This window comes from Budorcas taxicolor, chromosome 2, assembly GCF_023091745.1.
Source record: "Budorcas taxicolor isolate Tak-1 chromosome 2, Takin1.1, whole genome shotgun sequence".
Taxonomy (NCBI): domain Eukaryota; kingdom Metazoa; phylum Chordata; class Mammalia; order Artiodactyla; family Bovidae; genus Budorcas; species Budorcas taxicolor.
Window position 1 is genome coordinate 66,676,090 of NC_068911.1, and position 19,217 is coordinate 66,695,306.

General features: G+C 37.0%; 2 protein-coding genes across 2 annotated transcripts in view; one reads left to right on the top strand and one right to left on the bottom strand.

Moving 5' to 3' along the window:
* Positions 1–4,082, top strand: part of GPR155 (G protein-coupled receptor 155) — a 38,301-nt gene extending 34,219 nt beyond the window's left edge. The window contains exons 15-16 of the mRNA XM_052635771.1: positions 725–862; positions 3,830–4,082. Of these exons, the coding sequence (XP_052491731.1) occupies positions 725–862; positions 3,830–4,082 (391 nt within the window). The remainder of the gene's footprint in view (positions 1–724; positions 863–3,829) is intronic.
* A 6,596-nt stretch (positions 4,083–10,678) lies between these two features.
* Positions 10,679–19,217, bottom strand: part of SCRN3 (secernin 3) — a 30,591-nt gene continuing 22,052 nt past the window's right edge. The window contains 2 exon segments of the mRNA XM_052663051.1: positions 10,679–11,176; positions 18,984–19,164. Coding sequence (XP_052519011.1) covers positions 11,006–11,176; positions 18,984–19,164 — 352 coding nt within the window. The 3' untranslated portion in view covers positions 10,679–11,005.

Genomic DNA, 19,217 nt, shown 5'->3' on the forward strand with positions numbered 1-19,217 from the left:
AGTGGGAACACTTCACTTTGGTGGTAGGAGGAAGTGGGGATGGGGGGAGAATTCTTGTACTTCCTTGTTTGTTTTCAAAGTCAAAATTGGTAGAAACTAGAAGTGCTAGTGGAATTTATCTTATAGGATATATAAAAGTGCCCAGTAAATGGTTCCTGTTCTTTCTTCTCCTTTTTTCCATCATCATTATTGAAATGTAATTGCTAGGGTTGGTCACAGTCCTTTGAAGAAAGAAGGCGTAATAGGAAAGTCACTGCACTTAGTTATTAGCTTCATAATGTTGATCATTTAAAAGAGTCAACAGACCTGCTGTCTGGGTTGGCAAAAGAGAATTGTTCTTTACTCTATATCCCAGTATTTGTCTCTCTGGTACTGATTCTGGGTAATTAAAATGCTTGATTGCTGTATATTATTTTTGCATTTTAAAACTACAGAATGTAGACTAAGGAACTTCATTTTTTGGTAGATCCTGAAATAGTTCAAACATGTCTAGAGGGTTTATAAAATGTTCAAGTCTTCTGCCCAAGCCTGCTCTGAACAGGAAACTAAACGCAGGTTAAATATATTTTTGCTTCAGAGACTAGGGATGTCTGGGTGTTGTATATGACAGCTGTGGTGAATGATAGCTTTGGAACAGCCATATTGACGGGGTGATAAGTAAGAAGGAGCTCTCTCGGGGCTTGCCTTTCCTAAAAAATTTCATCCTAAAATTTTTGGTTTTCAGACTTGAATTCCTATGGAACAGCAAAGAAACAGCAGAAAACAAGGATTCTTCTGTTCCTGAGGAAATAAAAATGACCTGTCAACAATTTATCCATTATCACCGTGACCTCTGTATCCAAAACATTGTGAAGGAAAGAAGGTAAGTACAGGTTCTAGATAATTATATTTTAGAGGATTAACTTTGGTTTGTGATAGGCTAACATGCTTGTAACTAACTTTGTTATTTTTCAATAACACATATACACATAAAAGTTAAAATAGCCACAGGTCAGTTTATAGTTTAATTTTTACATTTTTAAATGCCATTTAACTTATGATTTCCACATAAAATATGAAAACTTTAGAATGAACCAAAATATAGCAGAATATTAACATTCAGTTCATGCTGGTCATTAATATCTCTCATGAAACTTTGAGATACATTGTATTTAGAAGTGATTTTATATTCCCTATCTCCTAAGGATATGCTAGTAATATGCTATTTCATATTACTAATGATATTATCAAGAAAGCAAAGTGAAATTTCTGTCTTTTAATTAACTCTGCTGCTTATTTTTTCACCTCAAGTCCTAATCCTTAGTCTTTGACATCATATTTATTCTTCTAATCCTCAGGCATGGAGTATACAGCAGGAGAGAATAAACAAATGTTCTAGTGCCAATATATTTGGTTGTCGAAAAACAGGAAAAGAACAGAACATGATATAAAGAAGCAAATACTTTTATGTCTGTAACTGAAAAATTGAAAATCTACGAAAATTACCATTCAGGATAATTTATTTACATATATTATGCCACTATATTTCATTATAACCAGAAGGTATCCTGATTCAGCTAGTAGAAAGGGGATTCACTGGGTGGAGACCAACTCTAGAACTCAATCTCTGGGTCTGTCACTTTGTGGGAGATTACTAGCTGTGTGACATTGGGCAAGTTCAATTCTCCAAACCTTAATTCTCCTGTTCTTTAAAATATCTAGCTCTTGGAGGTTGTTTGCATTAGATAACAAAATCTATGTAACGGGCCTAGCCTAGTTTCTGGGAATGGTAAGCTATGAAGAAAAATTAGTTTCCCACCCTTAAAGGGCCAAACACAATGATTTCAAAGTGCGATCTATGGATAGTTTCAACAATTTAAAATTGCTTTTTCAAAGTAAGAGAGGGAACTCTGTGTTAGCTCCACCAGGCCCACTCTGACTGCTGACTGTTAGGAAGCATAGCTCTTGCCATTTGCAGGGCTGCCAGGCTGCCTCCACCCCAGATGGTGAACGGGCACAGGCTGGCTCCAGTCCCGCATAGCGGCTGATCCCCTGTCACTCTGCACAGCTTCCTAGACTAGTTGTAGCTGCCTGATCAGCCCATCAGAAGCAACTATGAATCAGTTGGTGTCCAGATTAGAAGGTGTAGGGCTATACATTCAAAATCAACAAGCAGGAAGAAGGCTCAGACTTGGGATGTAACATTCAGGCTTTTGTTCAAAGTGATGTTTGTCGTTGCAAAGCATAAATTAAGTTATCCTATTACTAAGTAAAATACTGATGTTACAATAATATTTTATGTACTTGAGAAATTTTTTCATGTGTATTAACTTTTAATTTTTATATGAAATACTAATTTATATTCACGATTAAATGTTTTAAAATTTTTTGTCACCTGTTTCTCGTTTCATCTTGATTTTCAGCCACTGTTTCCTATTGTCAAGCACTTTAGGTTTTACAGCTTGACTAATGCTTGTGGACAGATTCATGTTGTCTATCACATATTTGTATAAAAATGAACAGAATTCACTTAATTGGTTTTCTTACATTTCTTTTCCCCTTATTTTTTCATACCTGAGACACCCCTGTATTTGTATTAGGAAGACAAATTTTAAATAATTAAGAAGTGGGTTTATAATTAAAAAATTAAAAATATCTGAGGAATCTTATGGAAATTCCTCCATAAGAGGAATTAAAAATAGAACTGCCGTATGATCCAGCAATTCCACTTCTGTGTATTTACCCCCCAAAAATTAAAAACACTAATTAGAAAAGGAATGTGCACTCCTTTGTCCACTGCTGTATTATTTACAATAGCCAAGATATTAAAACAAACAAACAAACAAACCTGTGTCCCTCAGTAGAACTGATAAAGAAGACATTGTGTGTGGGGGGGAATATATATAGTGTATACATATATACACAATAGAATATAACCCAGCCACAGAAGAATGAAATCTTGCCATTGTGACAACATGGATGAACAATATGGAGGGCATTATGCAAAGTGAAATAAGTCAGACAGAGAAAGATAAATACTGTTTGATTTCACTTATATGTGGAAACTAAAAAAACAAATGAGCAAGCATTACAAAACAACAGAGTCATAGATGCAGACAACAAACAAGTGGCTGCCAGAGGGGAGAAGGGTGAGGGGAAGAAAGAAGTAGGTGAGGGAGATTGAGAAGTACAGACTCCCAGTTGCAAAATAAATGAATCACAGGGATGAAATGTACAGTGTGGGAACAGACTCAACAACTATGAAAAAAATCTTATAGCAAGACAGATCTCACTTATCCTTTCCTTGCTTCATAGGGCAACAAATTCCTATCATATCAATAAGATTATCTTGCTCAGGACATGAAGAAAGGCTATTTGTGGGCACTGTGATAAGCAGAAAATATTAAGGTTTGATTTGAATAACTTAGTAAAAATTGTCACTTCTTAAGAGCTTGCAAAAATATTAATGTTCCTGAAACAATTATGTATTTTAACTAAGAGTATAACATAAAATATGTAATAGGTGTCTACAGAACTCATCTGATCATAAAAGACCATCTATTATAAAAAGAATATTTCTCTGCTGATGCAGTTACATTATCTAAGTCATTATTTTAAGTGTTTCTGTTTTCACAAGCATTATTGGCATATTTTGTTTTCCTCCAGTAGATCTTTCTAGGGTTAGGTGATTTAACAAAACCCTTTATATTCAGCATAGTTTCATTCCTGTCACCTCTTAACTATCATGCTGTCTTTCCCTGTCTCCTGTTTTTCCTTGCTTGTCTTCCATCATGCAGTTCTGATACCAGATTTACAGAACACATGGGTGAATCATTCCTTTGACATACAGGTGTGGTGCAAAGACTTCTGCTGGGACCTTCTGTGGCTGTGACTTGGTGAACTGGCTCATTGAAGTTGGCCTTGCCTCTGACCGTGGTGAAGCTGTGATATATGGAGATAGACTGGTGCAAGGGGGAGTCATCCAACATATCACCAATGAATATGAATTTCGGGATGAGTACTTGTTTTATAGATTTCTTCAAAAGAGTCCTAAACAGAGTCCTCCCACTATTAATGCAGACATTCCCCAGCAGGAAAGATAGAAAGAAATTGAGCATTCATCCCCATCCCCTAAGACCTAAGTTATCAAGGAGACAAGCTCACATGGAGTCATAGTCTAGCCTCAGATCTGTTACTTATTAGCTGTGGGACCTTTGGCAAATCACCATGTTTCTGAGCCTCAGTTGCCTCTTCTGTAAAACTTGACATGTTCCCACTCCATGCTAATATTCTGTGATTTTATGTGTATGTGTAGCACACAGAAAACTGACTTAGAAAAAAAAGAACCATATCAAAATTTAAAGTTCTGATAATGAATATAGTAATTACTATAATTATGTCAACATTTTAAAACATTGCTTCCTCCAACTGTGTGCTGTAATTTCAAAATCAACATCCAATTTACTATTCTTTTACATTGCCAAATTTGGCAGGTGTGCTGCTGGGGGGATATGATCCTTAAATTATGACCACTTTGCACTTATTGATAACATTTCCTAAAAAAAGAAGTTTAATGATTGTAATGAGAGGCCTTCTTCTATTTTTCCCCTTTCCTCGACAAATAGTACTCATTAAAAACTAGAAGCACTTTTTTTTTAAGGTTCATCTTCTCTTGCTTTGCTATCCAAAATAGTAATCTGTGCCATTAGGAGGGGAATAAAAACCTCCATAAAATATTATTATCTCTAAAATCCATCAACAGAAGTATAGTCTAATCTTTAACTTTTGTACTAAAAATAATAATTTGAGCAGATGCATTTAAATTTGCCAACAAAATTATTGCCATGTGATATGTCATTTCTGGTGTTTGCACAAAACGTCTCAGAGCAGAAGGATAACCCTATACCTTTCCCCTGCAGTTAAAAAGAAGAGAAACTATGTAATTCAAGTCAAAATTTTAGAATTCTTTACCTAACATCCTACTGTTACATATACAATTTAGTTTTAAATATCCATGTATAAAAATTTATACATTTGAAAATTATTAAATGTTGCCCTCAGATAAGCTTTACCTTCAGTCAATTAAAGAGACATCTATTCGCATGACCTTTGAACCTCTACTTGTTAGGTGTCAGTACTGGTTTAACTTATTGAAAACTGTTTCAAATATTTATTTGTCTCATACTTTTTAGTGTCATATGTAAAGGCCATTTAGAAAATAATTTATAGGGTTAAATCACTGCCCTTTTAATGCAACAAAATGTAACAAAAAAAAAAAACCCTGCATGGAAGCCTAGGGTATTTAATAAGTAAATTACACATTAATGTGTAGTATTAATCTATACCAATTTTAAGTTTAATAAGGGAATGGGGTTTTCAGCAGAACTGTCTTGCTACATAACTTTTTTTTTAATGACCACATAATAACTCTCAGAATGCTCAGGAGTAAGCATAAAGCCTCACTGCTATACCAGGAGACTTATAGTTATAGCAATAAAGATACTAATTCATATGCATGCAAGCAACACAAACTCAAGTGGGGAATTTGTTTTGCTTGTGAACAAGTCATATTACACATGTTATTTGCATGAAGGGAATTGGAAGTGTCTTTTTCCATGGAAGCACTAAAAGAAAACCCCGACTCAGAAAGATCTGCAGTTTCAGATAATGGAAGTTTTTAAGAGATGTTTTTAGAATTAAGGATATGCTAGTTTTATTAAATAAAAATGTTTGTAACTTTTACTTGCTCACTGACAGAGCAAGTTTCTCAATAAAATACCTATTTTAACTTGCATTGCCAGTGTCTTTTCTTTGAGTAATCCAAATAATGCAGAAGCCATCAGAGAGGTCTTTTCTATAGATTCTCAGTGTTTCCTTAAGTGGATCTCCTGAGACTGACTATCCTTCATGACCCTATGGGACCTGTGCACAGGACCTTGCCCAAGTATGCACTCGGTGAAGTGAAGTCGTTCAGTCGTGTCCGACTCTTTGCGACCCCATAGACTGCAGCCTGCCAGGCTCCTCTGTCCATGGGATTTTCCAGGCAATAGTACTGGAGTGGATTGCCATTTATTCATGAGTCAGTATGACATTAACATCCTCACATATTTCATAATTTTTAATATGTAGGGTCACAGCTGAAAAAATTATCCAATACAATTTTGATTAAAAGCTGCCACTTTTATACTAATCTTCAGCATGATCAGTTGTTCTTTTCTTTGTTATCAATGTGTTATTCCATGCCTAACTTGTGTTTAAATTTCAGTATTTTTTAGAATAAGGTTAAATGCACTTGGCATTTTAAGAATAATAATTAACGATCAGTAAATTTCTAAAAGCACAAAAATAATGTAAAAGTATTATGTCACATTTGCTATGCAGCAGAATACAGCTTAGTTTTGCCCCATCATACCTCATATCATGTATAATATTAAATTACTTTAGATCACTAAACTAGATGGTCAAGTGATTGAGTTACGGTTGGAAACAGGATCAGAAATATCACCGTTTTTCAGAAAAAGACAGGATGATAAATTTCTCCAATTATTATGATAAAAGCCTAAAATCAATCAAAATAGAAAACATTCACTCCATAAAACCTGTTTTAAAGCAAAATTACAAAAGGAACTAGATTTCCAAAATTCTAGGTGGCATAATTATTTCTAGGGTAAATATTTTCATTAAAAACTAATATACAAAAAATTAATATACAAATTGATGTTTTCATCAAAGATCAAACTAGCTGGCTCTAAAATACTCAGTTTATTAGATTATTCCCTTGCTTTATTATGTAATGGTAAATAATAAACCACATCATTTAAGGACTGACCAAAAAAGTACTTAATTTGAGCTACTATATTTTTTACTCTTAAGAAACCCATGAAATTTAAGAAAACCTTAAATTTTCTAAAATATACCACAAAGCATTAATTACCCACTCAAGGACCAAAGCCCAAATACCATTTCAGATTTATAAAGTCTCCCAAAATGTTTTATAAATTAATTGGCTATTTTATAAACATTAATGTAATAATTCTTGTCTTTATTTGGGGAGTTATTCCTATTTTGATTATGGAAAAAGGGAACAGATTGACATCAACCTTAATAAAAGGCTATCTTATCTTCCAAGTTATACAGATAGATTGTCTAGCTAACATTCTCAACTTTACAAGCAGAGAAGAGGACTGTGTAAATTTTTTCCATCAGTCCTCAAATGTTAATTTAACAGATGTTTATTGAGCATGTACCTTGTGCCAGACATAATGTTGAATACTAAGTACACAACAGTGAGGGAAAATGTGGTTCCTAGCCTCATAAAGCTTCTATTCTGCTGTGAGAGAGAGAGGTGTTAAACATTTAATTACACTTGTGATGAGGCTCTCATGTGGCTCTGAAAGTGTGTATCAAGAGACCCAACCTTGTGTGGGGAAAACTTCCCTAAAGAAGTCATGTTTCAGCAGAACTCTCTCTTAAAGAGCACATGAAATGAATGATGCAGGCAGAGGGTATAGTCACGATGAGGGAACTGAGCACATTCAAGGAACTGAAAGAGCAGAATAGAAACTTTAAAAAAAAACCCATGACAAAAGCATAAATAAGACAGACAGGAGCAGAATCTTGTTGATAGCTGGTAAGGGTTGGGACTTGTCTCAGTGACTGTTTTAAAAGACTTTTAGATTCAGTAAGAAAATTAACAACTTGATTTCTAAAAATGAGCAGAAGATCTGAACAGATATCTCACCAAAGAAGATACAGAGATGGCAAATAAGCATATTAAAAGGTGCTTTGCATCATATGTCATTAGGGAAATACAAATTAAAACAATGAGATACTACTACATACCCATTCAGTTCAGTTCAGTTCAGTCGCTCAGTCGTGTCCGACTCTTCGCGACCCCATGAATTGCAGCACGCCAGGCCTCCCTGTCCATCACCAACTCCGAGTTCACTCAGACTCACCTATTAGAATGGCCCAAATCCAGAACACTGACAACATCAAATGTTGGCAAGGATGTGGAACAATAGGAACTCTTATTCATTGCCAGTAGGAAAGCAAAGTGGTACAGTAATTACTTTAGAAGACAGTTTGGCAGTTTCTTATAAAACTAAACATACTCTTACCATGATATCCAACACTCATGTTCCTGGGTACTTACTCCAATGAGTTGAAAACATGTCTACACAAAAACCTGCACACAGATGTTTATAGCAGCTCTATTTATAATTGCCAAAACATAGAAGCAACCAAGATGCCCTTCAGTAGTGGATGTCAGCAACCAGGATAACCAGACAATGGAATATTATTCCTCACTAAAGAGAAATGAGCTATCAAGCCATGAAAAGACATAGAGGAAACTTATATTACTAAGTTATAGAGACAATCTGAAAAGGCTATATACTGTAGAATTTCACTTATAGAATACTCTGGAAAAGCCAAAACTGTGGAGACAATAAAAAGTGAGTGGCTGCCAGGGGTTAGAGGAAGAGGGATGAATAGGTGAAGCACAAAGGATAGCGCGATGCAACTGTTCTGGATGATAGTATAATTGTAGATACATGTCATTATACATTTGTCCAAACCCACAGGATGTACAATGAGTGAACCCTAATGTAAACTCTGGATTTGGGGTGATAATGATGTGTCAATGTAGGTTCATCAATTATAACAAACGTAGCACTCTGGTGTGACATGTTGATGGTGGAGGGGAGGAGTAGGGGTACGTGACAACTCTGTACCTTCTGCTCAATTTTGCTTTAAACCAAAACTGCTCTAAAAATAATCTATTTTTTTAATTTGGAGGGAAATTCATGATCAGATTTAAAATTTTAATAGGTCATTTTGGCTGCCGTGACCCACATGGCTAAAGATAAAGAGCACAAATGGGTGTAGAAGAACTTAACTGCAGTGGTCCAGATAAGAGCCTGGTGCTAGTTTGGTCTAGCATGGTTCAAAGGAGAAAGTGAAAACATGCAGGCCCTAGAGAGAGAAATAAGACTCACATTTCTGTGCCTCAATAAATCACTGAACTGCTTACCCTTAGATTCCTCATATATTAAAAAAGAGAGAGGGGGCACATGGGGTTGGCTAAGGCACTTCATGATTTAAGAACCTATCCCTGAACTATATGTAAGACAAACCAGAATTAACTGAGTACTTGATAAAGTTTTCTTTTGTAATGGAAGCCCTATGTTAGACAAAAGCTGTCAGATGATGATTTTTAAGAGAAAATTTAAAACAATTTCTGAGCACTCTTTAGCAATAATAGTAACCCAGTATTTTACTAACAATCCTAATTGCAATGATGTGTGTGCATGCTAAGTTGCTTCATTCATATCTGACTCTTTGCAACCCTATGAACTGTAGACCTCCAGGCTCATCTGTCCATGGAATACTCCAGGCAAGAATACTGCAGTGGGTAGCCATTCACTCCCTTCTCCAGGGGATCCTCCCAACCCAGGGGTTGAACCCAGGTCTTCCACATTGCAGGCAGATTCTTTACATCTGAGCTAGTGACCAATAAATATGACAGTGTAATCAAATACCTAAAATAGAAATTTCTAGAAACAAATAACCATGTCATTTTGAGCTGGATTTTTCTTTTGTTTATATTTGCAACTTTGAGTCTTTCTTGGTAATCTCTGTGTAACTTTAACAAAGTTTTATAATTTGGGGGCAGATACTATTACTCATATATAATGCTTATAATACATTATACATTATAGGATTTCAATGTTTATAATATGCTAATATTTCTATTTCATCACCACTATCCCACTCCTTGGAAGGAAAGTTATGACCAACCTAGACAGCATATTAAAAAGCAGAGACATTACTTTGTCAACAAAGGTCTGTCTAGTCAAGGCTGTGGTTTGTCCAGTGGTCATGTATGGATGTGAGAGCTGGACTATAAAGAGGGCTGAACGCAGAAGAATTGATGCTTTTGAACTGTGGTGTTGGAGAAGACTCTTGCAAGTCCCTTGGACTGCAAGGAGATCCAACCAGTCCATCCTAAGGGAAATTGGTCCTGGGTGTTCATTGGAAGGACTGATGTTAAAGCTGAAACTTCAGTATTTTGGCCACCTGATGCAAAGAGCTGACTCATTTGAAAAGACCCTGATGTTGGGAAAGACTGAAGGCAGGCGGAAAAGGGGACGACAGAGGATGAGACTGTTAGATGGCATCACTGACTCAATGGACATGAGTTTGGGTAAACTCCGGGAGTTGGTGATAGACAGGGAGGCCTGGCATGCTGTGGCTCGTGGGGTGGCAAAGAGTCGGACACAACTGAGCCACTGAACTGAAATGAACTGATCCCATTCCTGTTTTCCTTGAATGAACAGAAGTAAAGGATGAGAGATTTGAGACACCAAAACAGTATCTCCTAGGGTCTTGGCTTATTTCATGTCCTGATCTCCCAGAAAAGCTCTAAGTAAGGAGCATGGGTGAAAGAATGCCAGATAATTAGAGCTAAAAGCTCACTGGTCAGCTAAGTCTTGACAAAGACCACGTTTGAGTTTAATAAAAAATTTGCATAATTAAAACACTAATAAAACAATGTGTAAATCTAGAAAATTTTGCTAGAGCTGGCTAATACTTGCCTAAGCACAAAAAATTTATTAGTTGAGACAATATTTTCCATTAAAAAGAAAAATTTGCTTTCTTACTGTAACTGAGAAAACTGAGGACAATATATACTTATAATACATAAAGGCATACATTATTTTAATGTTTCATGCTTTATGCAGAATTGGACATTTCATTATTGTGATTTTTTTAAAGATATCATGGCTAACAAAATGTATACGTCAATACCTGAAGCAACACCTGACTATCCATGATCTATATGTCCAATTCCAATCTTATTTCCTTTCTCAATATTTCGTCAAAGCTATATATAGTTTTAACAGCCATGCTATCACTTGAATGCTATTAAAGAAAAGTCAGATCTGCTCAAACTAAGTTTATATTATTTACCAAAGCAATGGATTCTAACTTTGAGGATGATTGCTGACCATTTATGTGATCACTAAGAACTAACATTTGACTTATAAATTCTAATTTCATCTTCTGTACACTGATGAAAAGGATTAACAATTTTATCCACATGAAGATGCTTGTTTTGAAGGATTGATTCCATCTCTTTGAACAGTTCTTTCTCCAGTTTGCTCATGTTGTCCAACATTGTTTTGGCTTTTTCCTGAACAATTGAAAAATAAAAATAAGTAAATACACAGACACATATGTGCATGTGAATGCACACGCACACACACACGTCTAACCAAATTCCAAATCACCTCTACAGACAAGGTTTGTTCATTCTGGTTTCAATTTCTGGTTCAGTTCCCCTTCTATTCTTTAAACAAAGAAGGAATGAAATTCTTTGGGAAAAATCATTGTTCTAGTTTGAGTTAATCTATTAACCACAAACTATTAGTTATTCTTAGTAGAAAAGACAATAACAAATATGTAGCATTAGTCCATAAGCAAGAAATATAAAAGACAAATTATGGGTCAATTGAAATTTTTATATTAATTGTGAATGGGGAAGACTGCTGAAAATAGGCTGAGCTATTTTTGTGAATTTGGATCTTCTATTTTTAAGACCAGTATTATCAGATTAAACAAAGGAATAGAATAGTAACATTCAAGGGAAAAAATAACTAAAAGAAAAGACAGTTTCTCTATGATTCCTTGTTTCAACAGGGGTTAAAAAGGTCATGATTCTTACTGAAAGGAGCAATTTCAAGTTATTAATGAATTACCATCATCAGTTAGAGGGTAGGTACTGGTATAAAAAGTATACAGGATGAGAGTTATAAAAAGTGAGCATAATTTTAAAAATTTTAACCATTATAGAGCAGAACTCCATCATGACTCTTAACTTCGAGCTGTACTTCAATATGAAATTGTATGCAATTTTTTCCCCTGAAGAAACTCTGCATTCTATATCTGAACAATGTGTTTTGTTTATAAATGGTATTAGAATAATTGGTCACCTCTTTGAAAAAGTTAGAACCCTACTTCATAACACCTGCAAAAATAAATTCCATATAAAGAACTTTTTCTTTTTCCAAATATACACATACATGCTGCTGCTGCTGCTGCTAAGTCACTTCAGTCGTGTCCGACTCTGTGCAACCCCATAGACGGCAGCCCACCAGGTCCCCCCATCCCTGGGATTCTCCAGGCAAGAACACTGGAGTGGGCTGCCATTTCCTTCTCCAATATACATACATACTAGAAGAAAATGCAGAGGTTATATTTATTTTCAGGTGAGGCAGACATTTTGAAGCATGAAATCAAAATGCCTTATAGTAACAAATATACTTGACTAAATTTTAAACTTTTGTCTGACAAAAAAGTTAAATAAACTGAGATTAAAAATTTGCTACATAACAAAGTTATTCACATTTTTTGCCTCTTTGGGGCAAAGAGCTAAACAATTAAGAATCACTTGAAAAACAGTCTAAGGAAAATAACAGGCAAATCATTTAAGAAGAAATACCAAAGGCCAATAAGCATATGAGATTTTCAACTTCATTAGTAATCAAGAAATGGTAACAAACTACCAGTAGAACAGACTCTCCCTAAAACACAAAAGTAGTTATTTACACAGCCAGGACTAGAATCAAACTCTTTGACACTTCTTCCCTCAAATTCTACTGTCTTTCCACTACTTTGTTGTCAATCAATATTTAATACCAGCTAGTTTTAGAAAAGGCAGAGGAACCAGAGATCAAATTGCCAACATCCACTGCATCATCGAAAAAGCAAGACAGTTCCAGAAAAACATCTATTTCTGCTTTATTGACTATGCCAAAGCCTTTGACTGTGTGGATCACAATAAACTGTGGAAAATTTTTCAAGAGATGGGAATACCAGACCATCTGACCTGCTTCTTGAGAAACCTATATGCAGGTCTGAAAGCAACAGTTAGAACTGGACATGGAACAACAGACTGGTTCCAAATAGGAAAAGGAGTATGTCAAGGCCGTATATTGTCACCCTGCTTATTTAACTTATATGCAGAGTACATCATGAGAAATGCTAGGCTGGAGGAAGCACAAGCTGCAACAAGATTGCCAGGAGAAATATCAATAACCCCAGAAATGCAAATGACACCACCCTTATGGCAGAAAGTGAAGAGGAACTAAAAAGCCTCTTGATAAAAGTGAAAGAGGAGAGTGAAAAAGTTGGCTTAAAGCTCAAGATTCAGAAAACTAAGATCATGGCCGCTGGTCCCATCACTTCATGGGAAATAGATGGGGAAACAGTGGCTGACTTTATTTTTTTTTTGGCTCCAAAATCACTGCAGATGGTGACTGCAGCCATGAAATTAAAAGATGCTTACTCCTTGGAAGGAAAGTTATGACCAACCTGGATAGCATATTAAAAAGCAGAGATATTAATTTTCCAACAAAGGTCCATCTAGTCAAGGCTATGGTTTTTCCTGTGGTCATGTATGGATGTGAGAGTTGTACTGTGAAGAAAGCTGAGCGCCGAAGAATTGATGCTTTTGAACTGTGGTGTTGGAGAAGACTCTTGCAAGTCCCTTGGACTGCAAGGAGATCCAACCAGTCCATTCTAAAGGAGATCAGTCCTGGGTGTTCATTGGGAAGACTGATGCTGAGGCTGAAACTCCAATACTTTGCCCACCTCATGCAGAGAGTTGACTCACTGGAAAAGACCCTGATGCTGGGAGGGATTGGGGGCAGGAGGAGAAGGGGATGACAGAGGATGAGATGGGTGGATGGCATCACCGACTGGATGCACATGAGTTTGGGTGAACTCCAGGAGTTGGTGATGGACAAGGAGGCCTGGCGTGCTGCGATTCATGGGGTCGCAAAGAGTCAGACAAGACTGAGCGACTGAACTGAACTGAACTGAAATAAACTCTAAAATAGTAACTTCTTTTAAATTTTATTTCAATGTTACTTGCAGAAATGTCAAAAAGCAATTTTATTTAGTTTAATGGGCATTTAGTAGTAATTCTACAAAACTCACTCCCAAAACAGAAAAAAAAAAAAAAAACCTCACTCCCACAAGCAGTATTTAAGGGGAAAAGGGCGCTGACAATTCTTGAGAACTATTGTGAGAAATTAGAGCAGTGCAGAGGCTGCTCAGGGAGGAGTGAAGGAAAATCCCTCCAGAGCAGACGTTCATGAAACACATCACTGAGAAACTTGAGCAAAGGCAAGAAGAACCAGAGGGTTCATCATTTTTCACAGCGCTGTGCTCAGTCAGGATGAGCCAAGCCCATGGAGGGAATGACACTTCTGACCCAGGGAACTGGGCCTGAGTCAGTGCACTTAATGGGCTCCTAGAACAAAACACTTGCCTCTCACTCCATACCACTTGGCTACAAAGAAAGTGTTTACACTGTAGGTCAGAGGTCAAACAAATTGGTCCTAGAAAAAACAGAAGTAGTGTCAAGCGTGCGTGCATGCTAAGTCGTTTCAATCACGTACGACGCTTTGTAACACTATGGATGGTAGCCTGCCAGGCTTCTCTGTCCATGAGATTCTCCAGGCAAGAATACTGGAGTGGGTTGCCATGTCCTCCTCCAGGGTAGTGTCAAGAACATATAACAAATAGAGGATCTGGACAAAGCTCTCTGCTTTAAGCATAAGTTGGGGGGAGGGGAGAGCAGACAGAAAAGCATGACAACTATATAAACATACTACAGAAAAAGGAAAAAAAAAATTACCTGGGAGGAAAATGCACTTAATGTAGAAAGAATATAAATATATACACCTTGACAAAGTAAAAGTAATTAAAGACAATAAAAATCAGAAGCTAGTAGAAACAGGTGAGAGAAGGTATAAGATGGCCAACTTTTTCCTTCATTGCAAGGAATCAGCTGATAGTTTTATGAAAAGCCTTTAGGTAAGCCTTCCATTTCCTTCTAATCTATTTTTTTTATCTCTGGGGCAGAGAGGGAAGAGGCCAGGAAGGCTGAAGACGTATGGATATTATAGAATTGTCTCCCCATCTATCTATCTCCCCCTCAAAATATATTTATCTACTTATTTTTGGGGATGAGATTTTGTGTGATATATTTAATCTTTTATAATACTTATATTTAAAAGTATTATATAAGCATTTATCATTTTGTAAAAAACTCAACTCATTATAATTATTATTTTAAGTCTATGGAGTGTCAAGTCACTTTCATTCAGTTAAAATTAATCTGAGGGTACATGATCAAGAACATCATTTTAGAGACCAGGTTAACTCCCCTCCAGTAGTCTTATAATTTTTGGTGTGAGATACACTAAGCAAGCTACTTAAACTCTCCAAGTTTCAGATTTATTAGAAATCAGTGAACAAAAATGGACAGAAATGGATGAACTTAATTCACATGACCATTATATCTACTGCTGGGGCAAGAATCCCATAGAAGAAATGCAATAGCCCTCATAATCAACAAGAGTCCGAAATGCAGTACTTAGCTGCAACCTTGAAAAAAACAGAAAGATCTCTGTTCATTTCCAAGGCAAACTATTTAACATAATTCAAGTCTATGCCCCAGCCACTGATGCTGAAGAAGCTGATCAGCTCTATAAAGACCTAGAAGACCTCCTAGAACTAACACCAAAAAAAGATGTCCTATTCATCATACGGGATTGGAATTTGAAAGTGGGAAGTCAGGAGATACCTGGAGTAACAGACAAGTTTGTGTACAAAACAAAGGCAAAGCCTAACAGAATTCTGCCAAGAGTATACACTGGTCATAGCAAATACCCTTTTTCAACAACCTAAGATAACAACTTTACACATGGACATCACCAAATGTCAATACCAAAATCAGACTGATTACATTCTTTGTAGCCGAAGATGGAGAAGCTGTATACAGTCAGCAAAAACAACACCTGGAGCTGACTGTGGCTCAGATCATCAGCTTCTCTTGGCAAAATTCAGGCTTAAACTAAAGAAAGTGGGGAAAACCACTAGGCCAGCCATGTATGACTTAAATCAAATCCCCTGTGAATATACAGTGGAGATGAAAAATAGATTCAGGGGATTAGATCTAGTAAATAAAGTCCCTGAAGAACTAGGGACAGAGGTCCATAATATTGTACAGGAAGCAGTAGACAAAACCATCCCAAAGAAAAAGAAAAGCAAGAAGGCAAAACAGTTGTCTGAGGAGGTTTTACAAATAGCCGAGGAAAAAAGAGAAGTGAAAGGAAAGGGAGAAAGGGAAAGATACAGCCAACTGAATGCAGAATACCAGAGAATAGCAAGGAGAGACAAGAAGGCCTTCTTGAATGAACAGTGCAAAGAAACAGAGGGGAACAACAGAAGCAGAAAGACTAGAGATCTCTTCAAGAAAATTGGAAATATCAAAGGAACATTTCATCCAAAGATGGGTACAACAAAGGACAGAAACGGTAAAGATCTAATAGAAGCAGAAGAGACCAAGAAGAGATGGAAAGAATACACAGAGGAATTGTACAAAAAAGATCTTAATGACCCGGATAACCACGATGGTGTGGTCACTCACCCAGAGCCAGACATTCTGGAGTGTGAAGTTAAGTGGGCCTTAGGAAGCACTGCTGTCAATAAAGCTAGTGGAGGTGATAGAATTCCAGCAGAACTATTTAAAATCCTAAAAAATAATGCTATCAAAATGCTACCCTTAATCAGTCAGTCAGTTCAGTTGCTCAGTCATGTCCAACTCTTTGTGACCCCATGGACTGCAGCACGCCAGGCCTCCCTGTCCATCACCAACTCCCAGAGTTTACTCAAACTCATGTTCATTGACTCGGTGATGCCATCCAACCATCTCATCCAACCATCTCATCCTCTGTCGTCCTTTTCTCCTCCTGCCTTCAATCTTTCTCAGCATCAGGATCTTTTCAAATGAGTCAGTTCTTCACATCAGGTGGCCAAAGTATTGGAGTCTCAGCTTCAGCATCAGTCCTTCCAATGAATATTCAGGACTGATTTCCTTTAGGATGGACTGGTTGGATCTCCTTGCTGTCCAAGGGACTCTCAAGAGTCTTCTCCAACACCACAGTTCAAAAGCATCAGTTCTTTGGCACTCAGCTTTCTTTATAGTCCAATTCTCACTCAATATGTCAGCAAATTTGGAAAACCCAGCCATGGCCACAGGACTAGAAAAGGTCAATCCTCATCGCAAGTCCCAAGGAAGGGCAGTACTAAAGAATGTTCAAACCACCATCTCCTGTGCTACTAAGGTTATGGTCAAAATCCTGTATGCTAGGCTTCAGTATTATGTGAACCAAGAACTTCCAGATGTGCAAGCTGGGTTTAGAAAAGGCAGGGGAATCAGAGATCAAATTGCCAACATCTGCTGGATCATAGAGAAAGCAAGGGAATTCCAGAAAAAACATCTACCTGTTTCATTGACTATGTTAAAGCCTTTGACTGTGTGGATCATAGCAAATTGTGGAAAACTCTTAAAGAGATAGGAATACCAGACCATCTTAACTGTCTACTGAGAAACCTGTATGCCGGTCAAGAAGCAACAGTTAGAACCTTGTATGGAACAACTAACTGGTTCGGGATTGAGAAAGGAATATAAGACTGTTCACTGTCACCCTGTTTATTTAACTTACACGAAGAGCACATCATGAGAAATGCCGTTCTGGATGAGTTACAAGCTGGAATCAAGATTGCCAGGAGAAATATCAACAACCTCAGATATGTAGATGATAGCACACTAATGGTAGAAAGTGAAGAGAATAAGGGTGAAGGAGAAGAGTAAAAAAGCTGATTTAAAACTAAATATTAAAAAAAACTATGATCATGGTATCTGGCCCCATCACTTCATAGATGGGGAAAATGGGGAAGCAGGGAGAGATGCCTCTTCCTGGGCTTTAAAATCACTGCGGATGCTGAGTGCAACCAGGAAACTAGAACGATTGCTTCTTGGCAGGAAAGCTATGACAACCTAGACAGTGTATTAAAAAGCAAAGACATCACTTTGTCAACAAAGGTATGTATAGTCAAGGCTATGGTCTTTCCAGTAGTCACGTGTGGTTGTGAGAGCTGGACCATAAAGAAGGCAGAGTGCTGAAGAATTGATGCTATCGAACTGTGGTGATGTAGAAGACTTTTGAGAATCCCTTAGACAACAAGAAATTAAACCAGTCAATCTTAAAGGAAATCAACCCTGAATAATCAATGGAAGGACTAATGCTGAAGCTGAAGTTCCAATACTTTGGCCACCTGATGCAAACAGCCAACTGACGGGAAAAGACCCTGATGCTGGGAAAGACTGAAGGCAGAAGAAGAGGGCAACAGTGATGAGATGGTTGGATGGCATCACCGATGCAATGGACATAAACTTAGGCAAACTGCAGGAGATGGTGAGGGACAGGGAAGCCTGGTGTGCTGCAGTCCATGGGGTCGCGAAGAGTCGGACAAGACATGGCGACTCAACAACAATAATAACAACAATGGGGCTATTAATAGTACCTACCTGATAAAGTGGTTGTGAAGATTAAATGAAATATCCAATGTAACAGTACCATGGTGTTTGGTGTATAAGTGTTCAATAAATCTTAGCTATTGTTATTATGCTTAATATAATAAGTTGCTGTAAAAAATTCAAACTACATTCTTAACCATTATTTTTAACCAAAGGTCAAAAATAATATAAGGGCTTCCCAGGTGGCTCAGTGGTAGAGAACTGGCTGCCAGTGCAGGAGACACAGGAGACGTGAGTTCGATCCTTGGTTCGAAAGATCCCATGGAGGGGGAAATGACAACCCTCTGCAGTATCCGTGCCTGGAAAATTCCATGGAGAGAGGAGCCCGGTGGGCTACTGTCCATGAGGTCAAAAAGACTTGGTCATGACTGAGCAACTGAGCACACATACAAAAATAATATAGCCCTATTATAGTCTAAGATCTAAACTATTTTTAGACCAATTTTATATAAAGGAAAGAAGGCTGACATTCCAAAGCTCAGAATATGAATTGAATCATACTTTAAGTTATTCTTCATGATAAACAGAAAAGATAATCTAATCATACCGTCTTATTATCTAGTATTTCCAAGGCCTGTTGATGTTTTTGGTAGAGTGGATGTCTTCTGTCAGGCTTAATGTTAAATTGTAGCTTCTTTTCAACTGAATCTTCAGGTTCAAATGTAGGTGAGCTGGTGTTCAATAGTTGTGAAATATTCGGCACAAATATGAAAGGCTTAAAAACAGATCTAGAAGAAAAAGTATTAAGTTGGTATGTGCGATATAAAAATATTCAGCATTA